At 38.8% G+C, this 24,475-nt stretch overlaps 1 protein-coding gene across 1 annotated transcript in view; it reads left to right on the top strand.

Moving 5' to 3' along the window:
* The window catches only part of ADCY4 (adenylate cyclase 4), a gene marked incomplete at its 5' end in the record, with an annotated part of 51,826 nt that overhangs the window by 24,666 nt on the left and 2,685 nt on the right, over positions 1-24,475 (top strand). The window contains 12 exons of the mRNA XM_083377377.1: positions 2,505-2,574; positions 2,930-3,027; positions 3,589-3,673; positions 4,851-4,988; positions 5,931-6,038; positions 6,164-6,348; positions 9,857-9,941; positions 12,283-12,441; positions 14,356-14,502; positions 16,465-16,572; positions 17,639-17,753; positions 19,536-19,660. Coding sequence (XP_083233503.1) covers positions 2,505-2,574; positions 2,930-3,027; positions 3,589-3,673; positions 4,851-4,988; positions 5,931-6,038; positions 6,164-6,348; positions 9,857-9,941; positions 12,283-12,441; positions 14,356-14,502; positions 16,465-16,572; positions 17,639-17,753; positions 19,536-19,660 — 1,423 coding nt within the window. The remainder of the gene's footprint in view (positions 1-2,504; positions 2,575-2,929; positions 3,028-3,588; positions 3,674-4,850; positions 4,989-5,930; positions 6,039-6,163; positions 6,349-9,856; positions 9,942-12,282; positions 12,442-14,355; positions 14,503-16,464; positions 16,573-17,638; positions 17,754-19,535; positions 19,661-24,475) is intronic.

The following is a 24,475-nucleotide window of genomic DNA, read 5'->3' as shown; positions in this document are numbered from 1 at the left end:
GTTGATATTTCCTCTCTGTGATTTAACTTCAAAACATTTTGGAGAGGGAACTAGAGTTCTAGCAATTATTGTGCTAAATTTCAGACAAGGAATCCCCAAAACATCAAAACTGGAGACAGAAAATTTTGTGTGCTTGCTTGCTTCTTTGACAAGGCCCAGTTTTAAAACAATCAAGGATTATCTTTAGCAAATAGGGATGAAGAAACAGGGAGGAACAAATACTATGGAGGGCATGCCTCAAGAAAGTGACAGTTGATCTGTGGGTGTGACATTTTTACACTATGGCTTTAATACACTGGAAATCTCAGTGAGTTGGGACATCAAGAAGTGTCCTATTGTTGAAAGGCAGTGGAACAATGCTCAGCAGAAAGGTCTTCTCAAAATCCACATTTGTAGGGGGAAAAAAATTGATGGCCTGTTTCTCTTATTTTTTTCAGTGGAGGGGAGATTTCCTAATCTTAAGGGTAGGACTTCGTTTTTACAATGATAAATGTTCCACTACTGGAAATTAAAAAGCGAATGGAAGTATGAGAAGCACGGGGGATCATAGGCTTCCAGAATAAGGAGTATGTAATCAGAGGGGACCTTTGTAAATTTATATCCTTTAGCCATCTTGGTATTAAAACCCCCCCATATTAATACCATAGTCCACTATGAAAATTCTCTTCTTCTTTGAAGGAATTGAGAAAGCAATTATTCCTTAATTAGACTGAAGGAAATATATTAGAGCAAAAGGGTCAAAAACAACTCTCTGCAGCCAAGTCTCTGCAGCCAACTTGTCACAGCCAACTCGCCATGGTCAACTTGTTACAACCAATTTGTTACAGCCAACTTACCAGGGATAATTTTCCATGGCCAACTTGCTGCAGGACAATTCAACACTGCATTAATTGTTCCATTCTGTTACTTTTATCATTGGTGACCACTTTTTCATCTAAATTATTGTAACACTTCTATTTCTGGATTGACTTTCTTTGTTTTATAATTATTGGCCATGGTTCCACTGAATTTAATTTTACTTTTGTATTTGTTGAATTGTTCACTGGCATGTTGGCCATGGTGAATTAGCTTAGTGAGTTGGCCAAAGCAAGTTGGCTGTGGTGAGTTAGCCATGGTGGGTTGGGCACAATGAGTTGGGTGTGGTGAGTTGGCCATGGCAAATTGTCCCATTCTGGACCAAGATACAACAAATTTGGTTGGGCAGCTACAGAAATTGAATAAATAAATATTATTTATTTTGTGGATGTTTTATTGTTTTACCCTCTTTTAAATTATTTTACAGGTAGTCCTTAATTATGACCACAACTAAGCCCAAAGTTTCTGTTACTAAGTGAGATAGTTGTTAAGTGAATTTTGCACATTTTATGACCTTTCTTGCCACAGTTAAGTGAATCACTGCAGTTATTAAGTTAGTAACACAGTTATTAAGTAAACCTGGCTTCCCCAATGACTTTGTCAGAAAGTTGCAAAAGTTGGTTCCATGACACTGGGACACTGCAACAGTCATAAATTTGAACCAGTTAGCAAGTGTTTGAATTTTGATCATGTGATCATAGGAATGCTACAACAGTTGTGAATGTGAAAAATGGTCTTAAGTTTTTCCCCCAGTGCCATTGTAACTTCAAACAGCCACTAAATTAACCATTGTAAGTTGAGGACTACCTGTAATTGTTTTAAAATTTTAAACTTGTAAGCCGCCCAGAGTCACTTGGTTGAGTTGGAATAGTGCAGTGCAGTGCAGTGCAGTGCAGTGCAGTAGAGGATAGGATAGGATAGGATAGGATAGGATAGGATAGGATAGGATAAGATAAGATAAGATAAGATAAGATAAGATAAGATAAGATAAGATAAGATAAGATAAGATAAGATAAGATAAGATGATAAGATAACAGAGTTGGAAGGGACCTTGGAGGTCTTCTACTCCAACCCCCTGTTCAGGCAGGAAACCCTGTACCATTTCAGACAAATGGTTGTCCAATCTCTTCTTAAAGACTTCCAGTATTGGAGCATTCACAGCTTTTGGAGGCAGGTTGTCAATTGTTCTAAGTGTCAGGAAATTTCTCCTTAGTTCTAGGTTGCTTCTCTCCTTGAATAGTTTCCATCCATACTTGTCCTGCCTTTAGGTGCTTTGGAGAATAAGTTGACCCCCTTCTTGGTGGCAACCCCTGAGATATTGGAACACTGTTATCATTTCACCCCTCCTTCTCTTCATTAAGCTAGACATACCCAATTCTAGCAATCGTTCCTTATATGTTTTAGCCTCCAGCCCCCTAATCATCTTTGTTGCTCTTCTCTGTACTCTTTCTAGAGTCTCAACATCTTTTTTTACATCGTGATGACCAAAACTGGATGCAGTATTCCATGTATGGTCTTACAAAGGTGTTATTAAATTGGTATTAACATTTCCCATGATCTTGCTAGAAAATGAATGAATGTATGAATGAATATTGTCATGGCAATTGGTGGAAATCTCTCTCTAGGTGTGCTTGTTCTCTTTTGTGTAGGCAATGGAAGAAATCCGAAGACTTCAGCTGCATCACATTGTACTTCAAGCAGGAATCTCTGGAAAAGGAGGTAAACTACCGGTATAAAAGGAATGGGATTCCTTCTTTAAAAAAAATATTATTCTATTGTTATAAGACAAGCATAATACATTATATTATTTTGATACTGTGCTGTCTTACAGTATTAGCTGGAGATTATTATAACACTTTGTTTAGATTTATACCATTCAAGCTAAAAAGTTATTAAATCAATATTAACAATTATTTAAAATGTTGATGTTGAGAAGCAGGTAAGCAGGAATTAAATAAATAATCTGGTGGAGAGGAGAGTTCTACTGCAAAGGCATTTCTCACAGTGATCTAAAACCAATGTTTATGTTTGCTGATTATAATTTCTCTCAATTTTCCTGTTTTTTTTCTTTCAGTACCGCCTCTCACCACTACCATCTTTTAATTACTATACGGCTTGCAGTTTCCTGGTCTTTGTTTCCAACTTTCTCATCCAGATCCTTGTTGTTTATAAGTAAGGAGGAATTGGGTGACAGGGGAGGGATAACTAGAGGTGGTCCTGTCTGTTGAGATATGAATACTTAAAAATGTGGCAAAGCGTATTCACAGCATGCATGCTTAGGAGTGCAACTCTAAGGCCAAAGCCTTAAAGTTCCATAATGTTCTTTGGATTACAGTTCCCAGAATCCTCCATTCAGTATGGCCATAGGAATACTTTTAGTTCCACTTTTGTGGAGGGCACCAGCTTGGAGATGTTTGGAACTGAACATGTGGACTGAAATGAATAATAAGTTTGTCCTAAGTCACGCTGGGAGAAAATTATTAAAGACCACTTTCCACTTAAAGATCTGTGTGGCAACCGATATATGAGACTGAAAATGAATGGGTTTCTAGCTCTCATGGATGCTCAAGTAAATTTGAATCTATGATTTTGACAAGACATGAACCAGCAGAGAATATCAGGAGGTCATTATTTCAGTGGGTGGTTCTTCTTCGAGATCAATAAAAGCAAAAATAAACATTGAATTACACAAATGCCAGCCAACTGGATTCCTTGTTTATTCTTTCCATCCAGAACAGAAGCATTGGGGATCTCCTATGGAATTTCTTTCTTCCTGTTTCTCCTCCTCCTTCTCACCTGCTTTGCTGGTCACCTGGCGGTAAGTCTCTGGAGGGAATACTTCAGAGGAGAAACTCATGCAGATCTTTAATCAGGCAATGAGCAGGGCCATGATGCGATGGTGTAGTTTTGTAACCCTGACTGTTTGGACCACAGCTTCTGCAGACAAATTTAAAAGATGCCCATATTCTTGGGACTGATTGGAAGCTGTTTCTAGGGTTGGATTTAAAGTTGTAATCCCAATGCAGAGCAAGTTCTTTTTTGAGAGGTATCAAAAGTATTTAAGGTCTCCTGTGTCTTCTTTCTTGGACTCAGCAGAGCTGAGGTGTGGGCACATTTCTACAGGAGAGATGTGAGTGAAAGGGGAAGTCATCTCTTACTCACAATCCATATTTGTCTTAGTTAAAAATGCAAACAGGAAGGTGTATAACTTTGGGTACTCAGCTCCTACTTGGGAGAAGTAGTTTACAAAATCCCCATATAGATGTTACATAATCAGACTTAATTGTCTAAATGCTTCCACAAAGCTGTTATAAGGACATGGTTTGCCAAAGTTGATAAAAGATGCTCCCTTATAATTGGGTCCAAGGGAAAGACTAGACATATGCAGTAACAATTCTTTTTATTAATTCATTGTATTTTTCTCTCTGTAACCTTGATTTTGATTGTATTGATGGGTACCAATAAAGGGGAATATTTGTAGCTGAAGGTTGTAATCAGGGGCCCTTGGTGCTCTCAGAGCTTCTTGCAGTCATTTCTGCTAATCTACACTAGCACTGATGATGTTAGTTTGGATAATGAAACATCTGCAAGAAAACAACCAAGCTCAGAGAGCACCAAGGACTCCTCCTGTATTGATGGGTTTTGGCCATTCTTTTTAATGTGAGCTCCATTTTACTTTGTTTTGATTTGTTTAACGAAAGGCAAAGTACAGTTCCAATACACAAAACAAATATCAAAATAGTATAAACCAATTTGGCTTTTTTTTCTGTTCAGAATTATTATTGTTATTTTTTAAATAGACTTTTCAATGTCAGGAGAAGATTGATGGAATAGTGAGAGAAAGGAATCTTAAGATTTTGGCTCTATGGATGCTTAGCACATTGATTTGTGCTTAGAGTGTAAGATGCCCTGAGTCTTCAGAGAAGGGCCGGATATAAATGGGATTAAATAAATAAATAAAATATATCATTGACATTTTTTCTCCCTGCACACAGAAATGTTTCCTGAAAGGTCCCAAGATCTTGTATTGGGTTCCATCCATCTTGGCCAATGTTTGCACTCAGCCATGGCTACGTGTCTCCTTGGGTATCATCACCATTCTTGTGGTTCTCACAATGTCAGTGTTGAACTTGGTATGTTGCTAGTGAATGGGAAGGAGAGAGAAATAGAATATTTGGGGGAGGAGGAAGGTTCAAGATATCTGGGAAGAACTTCTTGTAGCACAAAACAAATTAAATTTTAATCTGGATCTGTCAGTCAGTGGTAAGAGTCTTCATGGATGAAACAATGAATTGTATTAGCTACATGTCTATGGAGATTCTCAGTCATCTAGGTCATAGTTGTCCCAAAGATGCTGTTTCGCAAAGCAACTGGACTTTCTTGTTTTTCTCTGAACATGTTTCACTTATCATCCAAGAAGCTTCTTCAGCTGTTTTTCTTTGAAGATGTTTCACTTCTCATCCAAGAAGTGTCTGTCTTCAAAGAAAAACAAGAAAGTCCAGTTGCCTCATGGAAAAGCATCTTTGGGAAAATTGTACTAGCATTTTTTTTTCAAAAGAAAAGTTTCTTCCAAGTTGTACTTGAGTACTATACATTATATTTTTGCCATTGGGATCACAGAAGTTTGCCGCTGCCTTCTTTCAAGATGCTTTGTCAATTTCCCAGTCTTGCCTATACCTCTGGGACCTCCTGTTAGTCTTCCATCTAAGGTTCACTCGGTCTAACCCTGTCTTAGCCAATGTTCCTAGATGTGCAATCAATTCAATCTGCATGGGGGTAAAATAATTGATTCTCTGGCCTTTGCTCCAGTAATCTGAATGTAAAAGATACTGGAAGGGTTCAGGTTGAAGGAGTCTTGAGTATCCTCCAATGTTCCCTCTCTGGCCATGGATAAAGGCCACTGTGGTATATTGCTTTTACCACATTGATGCTATTCCTGAGAAATAGAAAAGGGTTGTAGAATCTCTGGTAGATGGCCAAATCTTAGTCATCCTTCTTTTCTGTTATCTAGTCCAGATCAGAAGAATTTCTGTCCCCTCTTCCCTTCTAATATGCTCTCTAATTCTGCTTTCTAGTTTTTTATGCCAGAGACCACATGCTTTTTGAAACTTGAAAATTCTACCTTATCAGGCATGAATACTATACAGGAATTCTCTCGGTTTAACTCCCTCTTCAGTGTGCCGGTAAGGTTGAGCTCTTTAATCAATTCTCTTTTTCTTTTCTTTTGATTAATGGACCTACCAATCTCACCCAAAAACTTCTCTTCTTCCTCCTCCTGTTCTCTCTTTCTCTCTTTCTTCTCCCTCAGTATTATATCTACTGCTGTGTCCTGGGATTTCTCTCGTGTTCCCTCTTCCTTCACATGAACTTCGAGCTCAAGTTGACCATGCTGATACTTTGCCTTGTTGTCTACAATGTGCTGTTCCTTCACACCCATTCCTGGCTCTCTGACTGCTATGTCTCTCAGCTCTACCGTAATCAAACTGCACTCAGGTAATTAGCTCTCATGGAGGTCTCCCAGAATAAAAGCAGAAGTAGTTATCCTTCTCTCTTAGTTTTCCTTTCTAGTTACTGGGTTGGATGGACTCCCATTTTGTTTTATTTTTCATTTCATTTTTTTTATTGATTTTAATACAGTTCAACAGTACTTATTTAACAAACGCGTTGTCTGAGTTTATCATTCACTAATACAGATTTAAGTTCCTAATCCCTAATTTCTCCAGCCATAGATAAAATAAGTCCCAAGTTTGAAAATATTCTGTTTCTTCTTTTTCTTTCAACTTCGGAGTTAGTCTGTCCATTTCTGCAGTCTAGTATTTTTTTTTAATTATTTCTTCCTCTGGTGGCATTTCTTCATTTTTCAATATTGTGTGAATATAATTCTTGCCGCTGTTATCACATGCAAAATCAAATATACATTTTGTTTATCAAGCTTTTCTGGCATTTTGCCTAATTAAAAAAAAGTTCAGGTTTATAACCTACATGTTTCCCCAACATCTAGCCAAGTACGTATTTTTGTCCAATACCTCTTTGCTTTAACACAAAGTCCACCACACATGATAATAAGTACCTGATTTATGATTACATTTCAACATTTTCTAACATGTTTTTAAACATTTTTACTAATCTTGCTGGTGGCAAGTACGATCGATAAAACATTTTGTACAAATTTTCTTTATAAGAGGTTGACATTGTCAAGTTATAATTTCTTTCCCACAAATTTTTGCCATTTCTCTAGATCTATATTGTAACCAAAGTTCTTTGCCCATGTTATCATTGTTTCTTTTACTTGTTCGTCTTCCATTTTTAAATTTAATAGAAAAATATACATTTTCTTAATTAGTTTTTCATCAGAAGTTAGTAGCCTCTGATCAAACGTTTTAATGGAGCATGATATATAAGTGATGCAGAAAAGAACAACAGAAATGATAAAGGAGATGTAGCAACTTTCTTCCAATGACATCACCATAAATAACAATCACCAGTTTAAGAGCTGGTTACAGAACACTATGCTTTGGGAGGTCTTTAAAGATTATGTATCTAATTATATGGCTTTAAAAGAAAGATTAGAATAATGCTCAGATATTAGTTGAGGTCATTGTCTCTGAAGGCTTCACAGAAGGTCATGATCCAAGAAGAATAGAATGAATATCAATTACTGGAAGGTAACAACACAAGTTTCTTGACTCAGGATCTGTATAAAGACTTCCCCAAAACATCAGGCTAGGGAACTGTTGGAAATCTGATTCTGGATTAGAAAGGCCATTGGTTGCATCCAGGAGGTGTTTTCATGTGTCCTTACAGCATGGCTGCTGTAGAAATGAAACAAATACTCTTGAGATTATGTGATTTTGATTGTTTCTTCTAGATGTTCGTTTCATGGATCGTGAAGGAAGCATGCCATCACATCCAAGAATTTAATTGGCTTATAGTAAACATTTGGGCTATGTTTAAATGAAAAGTTACTTTGATATCAATTGTTCCTAGAAGATATGAATCACCTAAACTTGATTTCATAGAGGAACAAATTCAGATGATCAGGAACCACTTAGATATTTATCACCTCAGATGGATTTTAGCTATAACCTGTGGAGTTGAGGTTATTCCAGACATTCCTACTTTGTTCTTTTTTTTTAAGATGAGAATTAAGGGAAATAGTACTCCTTAAATATATTATTTTTACACACTTGGAAAAAAACTGATTCATACCCTCAAATTATTAAAGATTGGGATAGTATAGATAAAACATTACTGATTTATCTTGTTCATAATATTGTAAAACATACATATTTTTGTTCTGATGTTGTAAAAAAAAATGAAATGAAACAAGCAAGCAAGGAAACAAAAATGATATGAAACATATATGAAACCGATACAGAGCAAAACTATTTTGGTCAGCTGGCCCTCAATTATAGAAAAAGGAGAAGTACCATCTCTTCTGCAAAATGGGCTATGTAAATTAAGGCATTCACAAGAATCACAAATCCCAGTAAGAGACTACTTTTTTCTTGTCTTTCACTGAGCCTATGCAAGTTCTGCTAACAATGATAGGGAGTGAAGGTTATGTCACCTTGACTGATGGATGCCTATGGGCTTTTTTGTGTTTTAAAAGAGTACTACATATGTTGCAGCAATGAAATGATTCTTAGTTCCTCCATCTTTTTTTTATCCATGCAACAATCCAATGTATTATTTGGCTGTGAAAAGAATTTGGGTGACCACAAATCAAACCTGAGCCAGCAATAGAACATAGAATAATAAAGTTGGAAGAGACATTGGAGGTCTTCTAATCTAACCCCCTGCTGAATAGTTGCCCAGTGTATTTTTGAAAGCCTCCAGTGATGGAGCACTCATAAATTCTGAAGGAAAGCTATTCCATTGCTCTCACAGTTAGGTATTTTCTCCTTAGTTCTAGGTTGCTTCTCTCCTTGGTTAGTTTCCATCCATTGTTTCTTATCCTGCCCTCTTGTGCTTTGGAAAATAGTTTGACCCCCTAGTATTTGTTAGAGCCTCTCAAATATTGGAACACTACTATCATGCCTCCCCTAGTCCTTCTTTTCATTAGACTAGTCATACCCAATTTTTGTAATCATTCTTTGTATGCTTTAGCCTTCAGCCCCCTAATTATTCTTGTTTTTCTTCTCTGCGATGTGATGCAGTTGCTGAAAAGGTAGATGCTATCTCAGGCTGCCTTTAGAGGAGAGGAGAGTTCATATCACAAGAAGCCATTGTACCAACTTGGGACAATGCTCTGACTCCGTTTGCAATGCTGTGTCTATGTCTGGTCATCTTTAATTTATAGGAAAGATGACTGAAGGGAGATGTGATGTGAACATCTTCAATTCTCTGAAGGACTGTCAAACAGAAGTCAGAATAGACTTACTTTCTATTGTCCCAGAGAGTAGGACCTCAGAATGGGTTGTAAGTGCAAGGAAGAACATTCAGGCTAGATATCAAGAAATCTCTTTACTAGAGGTCTTCAAAACAAGCTCTATATGGTCATTGGTCAGAGATGCTCTAGAAAATCCTGCACTGAACAGGAAGCTGGTCTAGATGACTTTTATGATGCCTTCCAATATTGTAATTCTATGATCCCCTGACCCTGACCACAGAATGGTTAGATGATTATACAATTTTATGTGGTTGGTTGATAATTGTAAAAAATGGAGTAAGACAAAGAAAAAGACAGGACCATGTTAAAGTTTTTTTAAAAAGAGAAAAAAATCTACTGGGAAGTGAAAAGATAACATTTTTTTTCTTCCCATCATCTTTCATTTAACGTTGGTCCCTCCCCTCAAATTCACTAAACTGAATAATATTTAATACAAGACTAGTCTGAATAAAGACCCAGCCTGTTTAGAAATGACTTCCCATTACTTTGACAAAGATCATCTGAGGGAAGCAATTGGTATGGTAACTCCAGAGGAACATATTGTGCTCCAGAAGGTCATTCTAGAGAAACAGACCATGAATGATGTTCTCTTTAACTCCATTCTTGCAGGCCTGGGGTGCTGAAGGAGCCCAAGGTAATGGGAGCATTCTCATTCTTCGTTTTCTTCTTCACCCTTTTGGGTCTGGCTAGACAGGTGAGTTCCCTCCAGTTCCCACTTTAATTCAGCTTGTGGAAGCTGCTTTTTTGGTTGTTGTTCAGTGCTCTCCATGTCTCATAAGCTTAGGGCTGGGTGACAATACAGAGCCTGCCCCATTTCTCATCTGTAACAGAGAGGAACTTCCTGGTCGGACCAACACATGTACAGGATTGTCACATAAGCTTTGGGTTGGATGACAAACCTATACTTGCGGTGGTCCGACCAGGAAGTTCTCCTCTATTACAGAGGAGAAGGGGGACAGGCTCTGTATTGCACTCACGAAATGCACCTTGAGGAAGTTGGTTTGGGTGAAATTGCAAGGCAAATTTCCCATCACTCTTTCAAAGTCAGCTCTTCACATCCTGCCATCCTTTCCTTTTTTGTGGTTTGAGGCTTTGAAAATCTTTACTAATGCTTGCCCACCAGCATTTGAAACACTGTTTTACAGGTATGTGGTTAAAGTGCCTGTGTGTTTTACAGGAATCTGGCTACAGGAATTTTCATGCAGATCGTAGCTGATAGAACTTGATAGAAAAAAAATGTTCCAGATATAATCATGTGTAATAACTGGTTTATCAAAATACAAAGTTCTTAAAATGGTTTTTCCTGAACCTAGTCTGGTTCATTATTCGAAAAAGGCATAATTCAACCCCTCTGTTTTTTTCTTTGTAATCACTTTATTACTTAATAAAAACTGCAAATTCACCATATTGTATGCCACATTCGCAGTACATGTCACATTGATACAACCTTATCTTGTGATAGGGAGGTTACTTCATGTCAGGGCTGTTGGAGGGTGTGAATTATCAGTGGGTCAGGAGTGAGTCATCAGCAAGAGGTTGGTGAGGGGTCTTGTGAAGGGGAGATTACATCAGATCAGGGTCATTGAAAGGTAAACTGCTGAGGTGGGGAAGAGGGGGCTTGCGTGGGTTGGTGCTGTCTCCTGTTGGATGTGTGATTGATTTGGATTCTGAGGGGTTTATAGGCTGGTTGTAGATCATTGTGTCTGTTGATGGAATTGCTCGTGGAGTGCTAGGGTTCAATGAACTCATGAGTGTGGCAGTTTAGTGGTTGAGTGGTCTAGTGGTTAAAGCACCAGGCTAGAAACAGAGTCTGTGAGTTTAAATCTCACTTTGGCCATGAAAGCCATGGATGACCTTGGGCCAGTCACTCTTTCTCAGCCCAACTCACCTCACAAGGTTGTTGTGGGAAAAATAAGACAAGGAAAGTATATCAGCTATGTTTGCTGACTTGAATCATTTATAACAGTAATAAAGGCAGGATATAAATTAAATAAGTGAATAAATTAGAAAAATAAGCCTCAAAAAGAGGTAGAAGAGAATTGGAGAAAAAAATGTTTGAAGTGGTTTTTTTCCCCTATGCCAAAAGCTGGGAGGGCAAAATCATAATAATAAAATATTTGTATACTGGGCTTCACATATTCAGAGCCTCATAGATTTATACTAAACTTTATATATGTAGCTGATATAAATATTATACAAAGGATGCTACATTTCCCCCTGTGTTTGAAAGATTGGGAAGCACTTATATTTTTCTATTAAGAGTTATAGTAGTTTCATGGGACTCATTTGATCACTGCAAGCAGACTTTCTAGTCTCAATCCTTGCTTCTTTTTTTCAATGACCTGAGATTACTTATGGTCCTGGGGAGGGGGGATATATGGTTTAAATCTCTACTTTCCAGGAGTGTGGGGTGTACGAGCACTTTCTGATAAGTTAAGAATTGTTGGATAATGCTTATTATGTATTCAGTTAAAAAAACCACCAAGACCATTCCTACTAATACTGACAGGGCAAGTCACTACTATATAAAAATAAGAGCAAACCCCACACCCTTCCAGTACTGATGATGTTACCTAGCTTGGTAATGAAATGTCTGCAAGAAAACCACCAAGCTCAGAGAGCACCAAGGATCCAAAGGTTCAACCTTGAGTTACAAATATTGCTATGTATTCAATGCTTTAAAAGGTAAAGGTAAAGGTTCCCCCGCACATGCGTGCTAGTCGTTTCCGACTCTAGGGGCCGGTGCTCATCTCCGTTTCATAGCCGAAGAGCCAGCGCTTGTCCGAGGACGTCTCCGTGGTCATGTGGCCGGCATGACTAGACGCCAAAGGCGCACGGAACGCTGTTACCTTCCCACCGTAGTGGTCCCTATTTTTCTACTTGCATTTTTACATGCTTTCGAACTGCTAGGTGGGCAGAAGCTGGGACGAGTAACAGGCGCTCACTCTGCTACGCGGCACTCGGGATTCGACCCGCCAAACTGCCAACCTTCTGATCGACAAGCTCACTGTAAAATTGAATCTTCTTTTTCTCAGAATGAGTATTACTGCCGCTTAGATTTTCTCTGGAAGAAGAAGTTCAAAAAAGAACGTGAAGAGATTGAAACCATGGAGAATCTCAACCGGGTCCTGCTGGAAAATGTTCTCCCAGCTGATGTAGCTCAGCAATTCATTCGTCAGAACCGGCGCAATACGGTGAGCCTTGGAAGTTAATATCAAACTAGTGATACCAGAGAGAAAGAGAGAGAGAGGTGAAGGTGGGCAGGAAACTAGTCCACCTAAGAGTTGGCTGCTAAGGTTTGGACCTTGAATTGGGTTGCAGAAACAAAACAGGTTACAGGTCCCATCATTTATGGAGCTACATTTGGCTGGGCCTTTTCTGTTGTGGCATCCACATTCTAGAATCTTCTTCCCCAGAGATGAGGGTGGCCTCATCACTCCTGAGCTTTGACGGGCCCTCAAGACCTGGTTATGCTAGCAGGCCTAGAGACATCAGGGAACAGGTGAACTCATGATGTGGCTCCATTAATATTAACAACCTCCTGTCTATTAGTCTCTTTTTCCTGTTTTAGTTCTGCTTTTATAGTTTTTAATGCTCTTAGTAATGACTACATCATGATTTTAGATACTTTATTTGTTAAATTTATTTACTGCCCATCCTGTATCAAAACAACTCTGAGTGGCTTAAAGCATTAAAACATTAATATTTTAATATTTAGAAAAAAATGGAAATCGCAATCAAAATAAATTTATCATTAAAAGATGGGGAGGGAGGAGACAGGATGCATTGGGGGGAGGTAGGATTGCCTCTTAATTGTTTGTAACGATTGTGATTGTTTTGTAATTGTTTATAATGATTGTTTTATTTAATTATTTTATGGGATTGTTGTATGCTGCCCAGAATCACTTTCCATGAGATGGGCAGCCATATAAATTTGGTTATGAAATAAAATAAAATGATAATAAAATAATAGAAAACTTGTTGGTGTGCTGCTGTGCATCATTTTTCTTACCTGAGTTGGCTTCTTGGATTTCTAGGCTGCCATGACAATCATGAGATTGTTCCAGAACATCACCACCCAATGCATATTAAAAGGCATGCTCTCAATTTATTTTTGGGTAGGACAACTATATCCAAAAATTTGGACCTTTTGTAGCTATGTTGCAATGGTTAAGTTACCATTCCTGATCTTCTAGGCAGGGCCTGGAAGTTGAAGATGTATGTATGTATGTATGTATGTATGTATGTATGTATGTATTGTGTTTCCCCAAAGAAATGTGCTAAGCACATTGATTTGTGCTTTAGATTGTAAGCCGCCCTGAGTCTTCGGAGAAGGGTGGGATATAAATGGGATTAAAAAAAAAGACTGGGTATTATTATTATTAGGCACCAGGTCTTATTTTTGGGGGAGTGTCTTTTATACTCACCTCTGGCACCGACAGCCCTGCCTAGCCAATCCACGTCTTGTGCAGCTGCATTCCAGCCTTCATTTTGCAGTCAGGCCTTTTTGGAAGGCCACTGCAGCCGAGTACTGAACTATGGATTCAATCCATAGCTCGGTTCTCGCTGCATAGGTCTTCCAGAACCGAGCTATGGATTGAATCCATAGCTCAGTTCTCAGCTGCAATGACCTTCTGGAAAGGCCTGTGACTGAGAAATGCTGGCCTGGCTACAGAAGAAGCCTCAGAAGAAGTGGGCCAATGTGGAGAAACCAGGCTGCAAGATAAGTGAATGCGGTGCACATGGAGCTGCTCCACACTCCCACCCCCGCCCTAGCTTTTTTAGGTCTGTGCCTCACCCCAAAACTAGGGCTTATTTTGGGGGAAAGGGGTTATATTAGGCCCACCCTGGAAAATCAAGCAAGGCTTTATTTTTGGGATAGGCCTTACTTTTGGGGAAACACGGTATGTATGTATGCATGCATGTATATATGTATATATGCCCATCCATCTCCATACAAAATGAATCTGGACTAATTCCAACTTAATCCTTTCCTGGCCCTCTGTTTGTAGGCAGTAGAGTTTAAATATCTTTGGTGTGAGATTTTAAGGGTTGTGATTGCAGAATTTGGATGACCTTCTTTCTTCTTTCTTCTTTCCTCCCAGCAGGATCTCTATCACCAATCTTATGATTGTGTCTGTGTTCTCTTTGCTTCGATCCCGGACTTCAAGGAATTTTATTCTGAATCCAATGTCAACCATGAAGGGCTTGAATGCCTCCGGCTGCTGAACGAGATCATTGCTGACTTTGATGAGGTAGGGGGAAATAGAGGTGTTTGTGTGTGCATGTATGCATGTTTGTGTGCATGCACATATATCTTTTCATTCTTCTCTCTGTGTGTGGATGTATGTGGATGCATACTCACACACATGCAACTAAATATATACGCTTGCAGAATTTTTTAACTGCTTTCCAATTGTTCTCACCTGTTCGTACTTGTAATACAGATAAATGGAGAGAGAAAGTGAGATAGATTTATGAACAAGCAAAAGAATGTGCTTATTTCATTTCATCTGCCAACAGAAATCCCTCTCAATTATATTTTTACTCCAGTTCATATAAAAGCTGTCCAAACAGTTTATAGTTAATATGTTCTCTCTTCCTTACATTGGCCTCTTCCTTTCTTAAGACACAGAAGTCATCATAATCAGAGTTAATCATACATAAAGAAAAACTATGCTTAGGTGTGCCATAATCTAATCAAAGCCAATAGGTGTCATGAACGGCTTTGTTTATTTCTAGAAAATAGAACATATGAATAAATGTAGCCTTGGTGGAGCAGTGGGCTGATGCCTCCTTAAGTAACACCAGCTGCCTGCAATTAGTGCAGGTTCGAGTCCCACCAGGCTCAAGGTTGACTCAGCCTTCCATCCTTCCGAGGTAGGTAAAATGAGGACCCAGATTGTTGGGGGCAATTAAGCTGACTTTGTAATAATGCCGCTTGGGGGGGGGGGTGAAAGCCCTAACAAGCAGGCATATACATAGAATGAAGGCTACTGCTAAGCTTGTAAGCCGCCCTGAGTCTTCGGAGAAGGGCGGGATATAAATGGAAATAAAATAAATAAATAAATAAATAAATAAATAAATAAATAAATAAATAAATAAATAAATAAATAAATAAATGAATAATTCATACATAAGGGATCAAATATTAGCCAATCACAGCCAGCAGCCAATAATTATTGAAAGTACAGTGTACCACCTCTTGAGTCATCAAGGGTTACAGTTAACATCTGGGAGGAACTGAGGGCCCAGAGCCTTTTGGAGCTATATCATTTATGGACCAGTCTGGAGTTTGAATGGAGAGATTTTTAGAGGATGGACAGGAATTTTCTTTTACTGTGATATTTCTTGTTTTGGACTTAAACTATATTTTTCAACTGTTTCCTACCACAAAATGGTGGAAACTGTGTCCTAGCAGTAATGATCAAGGAGGTTCTAAAGATCTCAAAAAATATGGCTTTTACTTCCAAATTAAAATAATAAGATGTAGGATAGTGATAGGATTTAAGGCTTCTATCATCTGGAAGAAGGTTAGCACAACACTAGGTTAGCAAGGAAAAATACTCCATAAGGTTATACTATTCTGATTAGTATCAAATGAATGGGGTAAGCTCAGGTAAATTCAGAATGGAAAAAAAAAGATGGCGATAGAAATGAACTAGAAATTAAAGATGGCCAAATGGTACATTAAGAAAACTGGTATAGTATAGGTTTTTCTTCAACTGAACTGCTTCAAATTGAAACTGAAAATGACAGATTGTTATTATCTTTCATTTGCCATACTGTTTGTAGAAAGCTAGTATTACCGTGGCTGAGATCTAGTTGAATAATCCCTACAATTGTTTGAATTGTAATTTGTGGAGTCCTTGGTGCTCTCTGAGTTTGGTGGTTTTCTTGCAAATGTTTCATTCCCAAGCTAGGTAACCTCATCAGTGTTAGAACGGAGTAGGTTTTTGTTACAATAAATTGTATAATATTTATTACGGGGAATTGTAATTTCATTCTCAGAATTGTAAGAGACCTCCCATGCTTGAAGATAAGATCTGCCTGATTGGATCACTATCATACTTCAGACTTGTGTTACAAATTCCCTGAGTGCATCTGACTAAATACCTTTCAGAGTAAAATGCTAAGCTAAATAAATGATTGATGTGCAAAAATGTCTTAGCTTTTGAATTATCGGAATAAACAATTTCCTGTCTTTCTTTTCATAGCTCCTTCTGAAACCCAAGTTCAGTGGGGTTGAGAAGATCAAAACCATTGGCAGCACTTACATGGCAGCTACTGGCTTAAATGTGGCAGCTGGACAGGATAACCAACAGGTGATATTTTCATTCAAGATGATTTTACTCATCCTGAATCTTATCAGTGGGATTTAATGTTCTGCTTCCATATTAGCTTCTTTAAGGCTTATTAGTTACCTCTTTTTTGTTTGTTTGAGAATACAGGATTTTTTTAAAATTTTGGAATGGTTCTGTAATTTTGCTCTTCAGGATCCTGGGACATATGTTTGAAAGTATATATGGATATGAATGGAATGGGTGTGATAAGTAATCTGTAGAGGACACAGGGAATGACCTTGAGGAACAAGAGAAAGAGCCTCTCCCAAAGCAATGATTAGATAAGAGGTGGCTGAGTCCAGAGCAGGAATGTAGCATCAGGAAACATCTCAGACTGGTTCCTCCCTAGGTTCACATGAAGAACATGGAAATAAAGCAAGAGAGGGGAGAAGCTAATTCAAATTTGCAAGCTTCTGTCACTGTAGCATTACAAGAAAAGCAGTATGGGTAGTCCTTGACTTACAACCATTTGTTTAGCAACCATTCAAAGTTACAATGGCACTGAGAAAAATGACTTAAGAGCAGTCCCCACACTTACAACCATCACAGCATCCCCGCGGTCATGTCATCAAAATGGGGGTGCTTGCCAACTGACATATATTTACAATGAATGCAGGATTCTGACAAAGTCAATGGGTAAACATGGATTCACTTAATGACTGTGTCATTCACCTAATGATTGCAATAATTTGCTTAACAACAGTGGCAAAAAAGGTTGTAAACTCACTTGTAAAAGGTGTGACTCCCTTGACAAGCCATTGCTTAGCAATGGAAATTCTAGTCCCACTTGTGGTCTTAAGTTAGAACTACCTGTACGGACCTACATAGCATTGGTTTCCTAGTCTGATCTAACTTGAAAGGCTCACTTTGACTTTGCAGTAGGAAAATAAGGGGTGGGGAGAAACATCTTTATTATTTTTGTTACTTTATCAACCCTAAGCCACTTTCCTCTTAATATTTACCTGTCTGGATCTTTGTCCTTGTTATTTTACATTCTCTGTCCATTGACTTGTGTTGCTACATCAATCTACATGAATAATTTGTGCAGGATACTGAGCGGAGCTACACCCACCTGGGAACCATGGTGGAGTTTGCCATGGCTTTGGTAGCCAAGTTGGACATTATCAACAAACATTCATTCAATACTTTCAAACTCCGCGTGGGTGAGTAATAGTAAACTGAGCATAAACTAAGAAAATTCCTCTCTGAAACATACTTTGGCTGTGATTTCATGATACGATGAAAGTAGAATTAATATTTTTAGAGATAAGGGGAAGTAGGGGCACAAACAGTGGTAGAATTAATATTTTTAGAGATAAGGGGAAGTAGGGGCACAAACAGTGGTGAGATTCAGCCAGCAGAACTGGTAGCTAATTTTTTGTTGCCCAGGCCCAGAATGGACTTCCGGAAGCGGTATATACTGTACACAGAGAACCAGTTGCTCACATATTTGAATCCCACCACTGGGCACAAATCTAATTATTTTTTTCTCCTGGAGCTGAGCTATGAAAAATGTTGGCACTGTCATACAAGTGTGCTCTCAAGTTCATCTTATGGTCACTCACTCACACCCTCGCAGCCCTGGAAAATTGCCACACTCAAATCGCTTTCAAGTGAACACTGAGGCACAAACGTTTCTTTAAAATGCACTGAGACCCACTGAATTTAAAATAACAGCAAACGTTTACTCATTAGGAAGTATATTTATTTCCTCTTACACACGCACACACACTCTCAGCCACACTTATCCAACATCTGCCAGACACTAGCCAAAGTGATGGAAGCTGCCAGGTCTGGCATCCAAAAATGACTCAAAGAGTGAGCGGGCTTCAGGACCTCTTGTATCCTGCCCCCCCCCCCCAGTTCTTGCTTTGTTGGTGGGGTGAGGCTTCTCATGCAGGCTCAACTCCTTTGTTCGTAAGACTTGGGGAGGGGTTTCCCATATGCTCAGCTCCAACTTTTGTCCTTTTGATTCCTTAATGGTTTGCATCTTTTACCTGAGGGAGGTTTTCCTGCCTTTTGTCCACCCTACCTATGTCCCTTCACCACTTTTAGGTATAGTGGCTTCAGCCTAGTCTCACAGCACTTCCTCAAACATCCAACTGGCTTTTGAATTTTTAGCATGAAAACTTTTTTTTTTTAAAAAAAAAAATTCTTACGTTACAATTGAATGAATAATGTTTTAAAATTTCACATGGAGCTGTGGGGGAACTTCTTCCTCAAAGCTTAGAAAAGGCACAAAGGCCAAAGACACTTGGATCAGTGTTTGGATTGTTGGTGTACAGACACTTTATGAAATGAAGTAATGAAGGAGATAGCAACAAGAAATTGAGAAGGGAATTGATTATCATGTTTTCCTGAAAATAAGACTGGGTCTTATATTTATTTTTGCTCCAAAAGACCCATTAGTTCCCACCTACCTGCGCCTCATGGGCTTTGTAGCCCCAGAATGCATTGGCCAAGAGGCCAGTGGGCTGTGGCTGTTGCCGGACACCATTGGCCCTCATGCACTCGCTGCCTCCTATGCGCATGCCAACGGTGTCTAGAATTCTTCAGTTCACATATGCTACTTTTATATGTGGTCCAAAGGCACCCGTTTGGGTACAGTATGTACAAATAATTATAATTTATATTATCATTTATTTTAAGTATTAATGTCAATAATATTATTTCTTTATATTTAATTATATATTAATATTATTATTTTAAAATTTCATCCATCCATTGTGTATTGTAACAGACCTCTGGCTGACGATCCTAACTGGGCTTTATTTTTGGGTTAGGGTTGATAGTACGAGTGTTTTGAAAAATCATGCTAGGGCTTATTTTCCAGTTGGGTCTTATTTTCAGGTAGGAAGAACTTGTATGAACTTTTGACCTACCACTACTTGGATCCTTGCTTAATTCAATCAATGGCCACTATTAAACTCTGGAAACTTTTCCAGGTATAAATCACGGACCAGTTGTGGCCGGGGTCATCGGAGCTCAAAAACCCCAATATGATATTTGGGGAAACACTGTGAATGTAGCCAGTCGAATGGAGAGTACAGGAGTTCTGGGGAAGATACAGGTAGGTACAAAGCCTTTCTGTGTGGTCTCCTTTCTGTGTTTTGGATCCTAGGACTCCTGATTCTATGTTTGCAACCTTTCAAGAGATTTAGATGAAATAAACCTAAAAAGAAGGCAACTGGAGTTGGTAGTTGCTGAAACGAGCATCTACCATGGTTTTTCTTCATAATAACAATATGGAATTCCTTTGTTCCTGTAATTCATGAATCAAAGAATGGAAATGAAGACCTGCATATGTTTTTCCACAAAGACATCTGGCTGAACTCTGCTGGAGACAGGCTGCCAGGCTACTGAAAATGTCTACCTTTGTCATGTGAAATAGTGATAGGAAATGATCTTGTTCTTCTTATCCCAAATCTACTATCTCTGTTCTTCTATTTATTTATTTATTTTTTTTTATTTTATTAGACTTATATACTGCCCTTCTCCCGTAGGACTCATGGCGGTTCACAAGGTTTTTAAAAACAATACAGCAAATTACAAAAAATTAAAAACAGTTAAAATGATTACATTAACCTTGAAATAAAAACCCCAATTAAAATACAATTGAAACCCCAGTTAATACTCTCAGTCCAGGCCAGAAAGCTCAAAGAGCCAGGTCTTCAGGTCCCAGCGGAATGAGCGAAGGTCAGGGGCAGTCCTAAGCTCTACAGGTAGCTGGTTCCAAAGGGCCGGTGCACCCACAGAGAAGACCCTCCCCCTGGGTATTGTCCGCCGGCAATCTGTTACCGGCGGTACCCTGAGAAGACCCTCCCTGTGGGAGCGCACAGGACGAAGGGAGCTTGATGCCGGCAGCAGGTGTTCCCTCAGATATCCCGGACCCATATATATATATATATATATATATATATATATATATATATATATATATATATATATATACACATATATATGTAGATCTAGAGTCTCGGGTTTCTTCCCGCGTTCCTTTCATCTTCAGAAAGTTGTGGCGACCACAACTTTCTGAAGATGAAAGGAACGCGGGAAGAAACCCGAGACTCTAGATCTACACATACAGACACCCGCGAGAATGTACGAAAACAAATACATATATATATATATATATATATATATATATATATATATATATATATATACATACATACATATATACATACATACACACACACACACACACACACACACACACACACACACACACATATATATATATATATATATATATATATATATATATATATATATATATATATATATATATACTGTATACCCATTAATTTATTTTTGTGGATTGCTTGCAGATGTTTCATTACCCAACTAAGTTAACGTTAGTACCTCACTCAAAGAGAGTCAGATACTTCAGAGTTCAACACTTAAGTTATCAATATTCTGTTCTGTTGGACCTTACTTTTTTGGATACAGCTTCTTGTGGCTTACACAGACCATTCTCTTAGATATGCATTTTTGTGGATTTTTCCCCAAAACATCTTTGGAAAAAAATCATCTTTTGGGAACCTTCATCCCCAAGACATTTTTATCTGGTATATGGCTTTCCCCCACAGTACATATTTTAATGTAGTTTTGTGCAATATGTGGCTATTTTTGTAGGATATTTTCCCCTCTTTCATTTTATTTATTTATGAATCAAATTTATATGGCTGCCCCTTTCACAGGCAGAAATTCTGGATGGTGTACAATGCAGTTGAATTTTTGGCTCAAGGTTTTTGAGCTGAATGCCAATAGATTCCAGGAATGTTATGCATATTCACATTGTGACTGATTGCATCAAGGTCGACCACATTATTAGAGTACGAATGAAAATAATCTGTGCCTTATGAAGAGTCACACACCCACTTGCAACCACATCTCAAGCATCAGAGTAATCTGGCCTGTTTCCTGGCCTTGCTTGTGGCCTTCTTTAATGTTCTGCAGAATAACCTAGATCAGGACTCTCCAAAATTGGCAACTTCAAGACTTGTAGACTTCATCTCTTAGAATTCCTCTCTGCTGGCTAGGGAATTCTGGGAGTTGAAGTCCAGAAGTTTTAAAGTTGCCAGGTTTGGAGGCCCCTGACCTAGACTCACTGTACTCAAGGGGGACATGTGAATGGACTAAAGGACATGATTGCAAATTATAGAGGATATGCAAAGAAAATACCACAAAATGGTCCACTTTTCGATTCAGATGAGAAAAATATTGTTGGGAAAGTACCCCCTCCCCCCAAAAAAACCAGACACATCTTCTGCAGAATCGATGTGTGCCTAGTTTCCTGTCTTCTACAAGAAAATAATAAAAAAAGACTTCGTCTGAAATGCATTTCCCCTTCATGGATTACTGCCTTGTTGTGGTGAAGGGGCATGCGTAATTCAATGAAGCTATGGGCTATGCCGTGCAGGGCCACCCAAGACAGACAGGTCATAGCAGAGAGTTCTGACAAAACATGATCCACTGGAGAAGGAAATGGCAACCCACTCCAGTATCTTTGCCATGAAAACCCTATGGACAGTACCAAAAGGCAAAACGATATGACGCTGGAAGATGAGCCCCTCAGGTTGGAAGGCGTCCAATATGCTACTGGGGAAGAGCAGAGGGCTAGTACTAGTAGCGCCAGAAAGAATGAAGCGACTGGGCCAAAGCCAAAAGGACGCTCAGCTGTGGATGTGTCTGGTGGTGAAAGGAAAGTCCGATGCTGTAAAGATTTTTTCTCCATAGGAACCTGGAATGTAAGATCCATGAATCAAGGCAAGCTGTGTCGCGGAATAATTAACATTCCGACCAGAGGAGGATGGACCGTGGTTCATTTGCATGGTGAATATAAAAGAAAGAAAATCCGAGGCATATTCTATTGTAAAAACTTTTAATGAGAAAACAAAAGACCTAAACTGACTACATTCTCTCATCAGGCAGAAGAGAAAAGTAAGAAGTAACTGTGATAAATTTTTTCTAGGCATGCACACAAAACAGTCTAAAACCATAACATAGCTGGACATATGAGATTCACTATGGTTACATGATAAGATAATAACACAGGTGTAGAGAGTGGAGGAAAAAATGTACAGACAGAAACGAGCTGCTGACAAAATTTAAAAAAATGGCAGTGACAAGCTGGACGTGGTCAAACGAGATGGCAAGACTGAACATCGACATCTTAGGAATCAGCGAAATAAAATGGACAGGAATGGGTGAATTTAATTCAGATGCCCATCAGGTATACTACTGCGGGCAAGAATCCCTCAGAAGAAATGGAGTAGCCTTCATAGTCAATAAAAGAGTAGGAAAAGCAATACTGGGATACAATCCCCAAAATGACAGATTGATCTCAGTTCGAATCCAAGGCAAACCATTCAATATCGCAGTAGTCCAAGTCTATGCCCCAACCACCAGTGCTGAAGAGGATGAAATTGACCGGTTCTATGAAGCCCTACAGCACCTTATAGAACTAACACCAAAAAATGATGTCCTTATCATCATGGGGGATTGGAATGCTAAAGTAGGAAGCTGAAAGATTACCGGAATGACAGGCAAGTTTGGCCTTGAAGTACAAAATGAAGCAGGGCACAGGCTGATAGAATTTTGTTAAGAGAATACGATGGTCATAGCAAACACTATTTTCCAACAACCCAAGAGACGGCTCTACACATGGACATCACCAGACAGTCAACACAGAAATCAGATTGACTATGTGCTCTGCAGCCAAAGATGGAGAATCTCTATACAGTCAGTAAAAACAAGACCAGGAGCTGACTGTGGCTCAGACCATGAGCTTCTTGTTGCAAAGTTTAGACTTAAACTGAAGAAAGTAGGGAAAAGTACTAGGCCACTCAGGTATGAATTAAATCATATCCCTGTTGAATATACAGTAGTGGTGACAAATAGATTTAAGGAATTAGATCTGATAGACAGAATGTCTGAAGAACTATGGACAGAGGTTTGCAACATTGTACAAGAGGTAGCAATTAAAACCATCCCAAAAAAAAAAGAAATGCAAGAAAGCAAAATGGCTGTCTGAGGAAGCTTTGCAAATAGCTGAGGAAAGGAGGGAAGTGAGAGGCAAGGGAGAAAAAGAAAGATACGCCCAATTGAATGCAGAATTCCAGAGAATAGCTAGAAGAGATAAGAATGCCTTCTTAAATGAACAGTGCAAAGAAATAGAAGAAAACAATAGAATAGGGAGGACCAGAAATCTCTTCAAGAAAATTGGAGAGATGAAGGGAATGTTTCATGCAAAGATGGGTATGATAAAGGACCAAAATGGCAGGGACCTAACAGAGGCAGAAGAGATTAAGAAGAGGTGGCAAAATTACACAGAAGAACTGTACAAGAATGAGCTTAACGTCCCTGATAACCACAATGAGGTGGTCACTGACCTCGAGCCAGACATCCTAGAATGTGAAGTGAAGTGGGCCTTAGAAAAACTGAGCAACAACAAAGCTAGTGGAGGTGACAGTATTCCAGCTGAGCTATTCAAAATCTTAAAAGACGATGCAGTAAACGTGCTACACTCAATTTGCTAGCAAATTTGGAAAACTCAACAGTGGCCACAGGATTGGAAAAGATCAGTTTACATTCTACTTCCAAAGAAAGGCAGTGCCAAAGAATGTTCAAACTATTGCACCATTGCACTCATTTCACATGCTAGTAAAGTTATCCTTAAAATCTTACAAGCTAGAGTCCAGCAGTATGTGGATCGAGAACTACCAGAAGTACAGGCAGGATTTCAAAGAGGCAGAGGAATTAGAGATCAAATTTCCAACATACGCTGGATCACGGAGAAAGCTAGGGTGCTCCAGAAAAAAACATCCTGGAGGCCTGGAGGAACATTGTCCATAGGGTCACGACAGGTTGGACACGACTT

The sequence above is a fragment of the Vipera ursinii genome, assembly GCF_947247035.1.
Source record: "Vipera ursinii genome assembly, chromosome: Z".
NCBI classification, from domain to species: domain Eukaryota; kingdom Metazoa; phylum Chordata; class Lepidosauria; order Squamata; family Viperidae; genus Vipera; species Vipera ursinii.
Note: the sequence above shows the minus strand (reverse complement) of the source record. Positions and strands in the feature narration are given on the sequence as shown.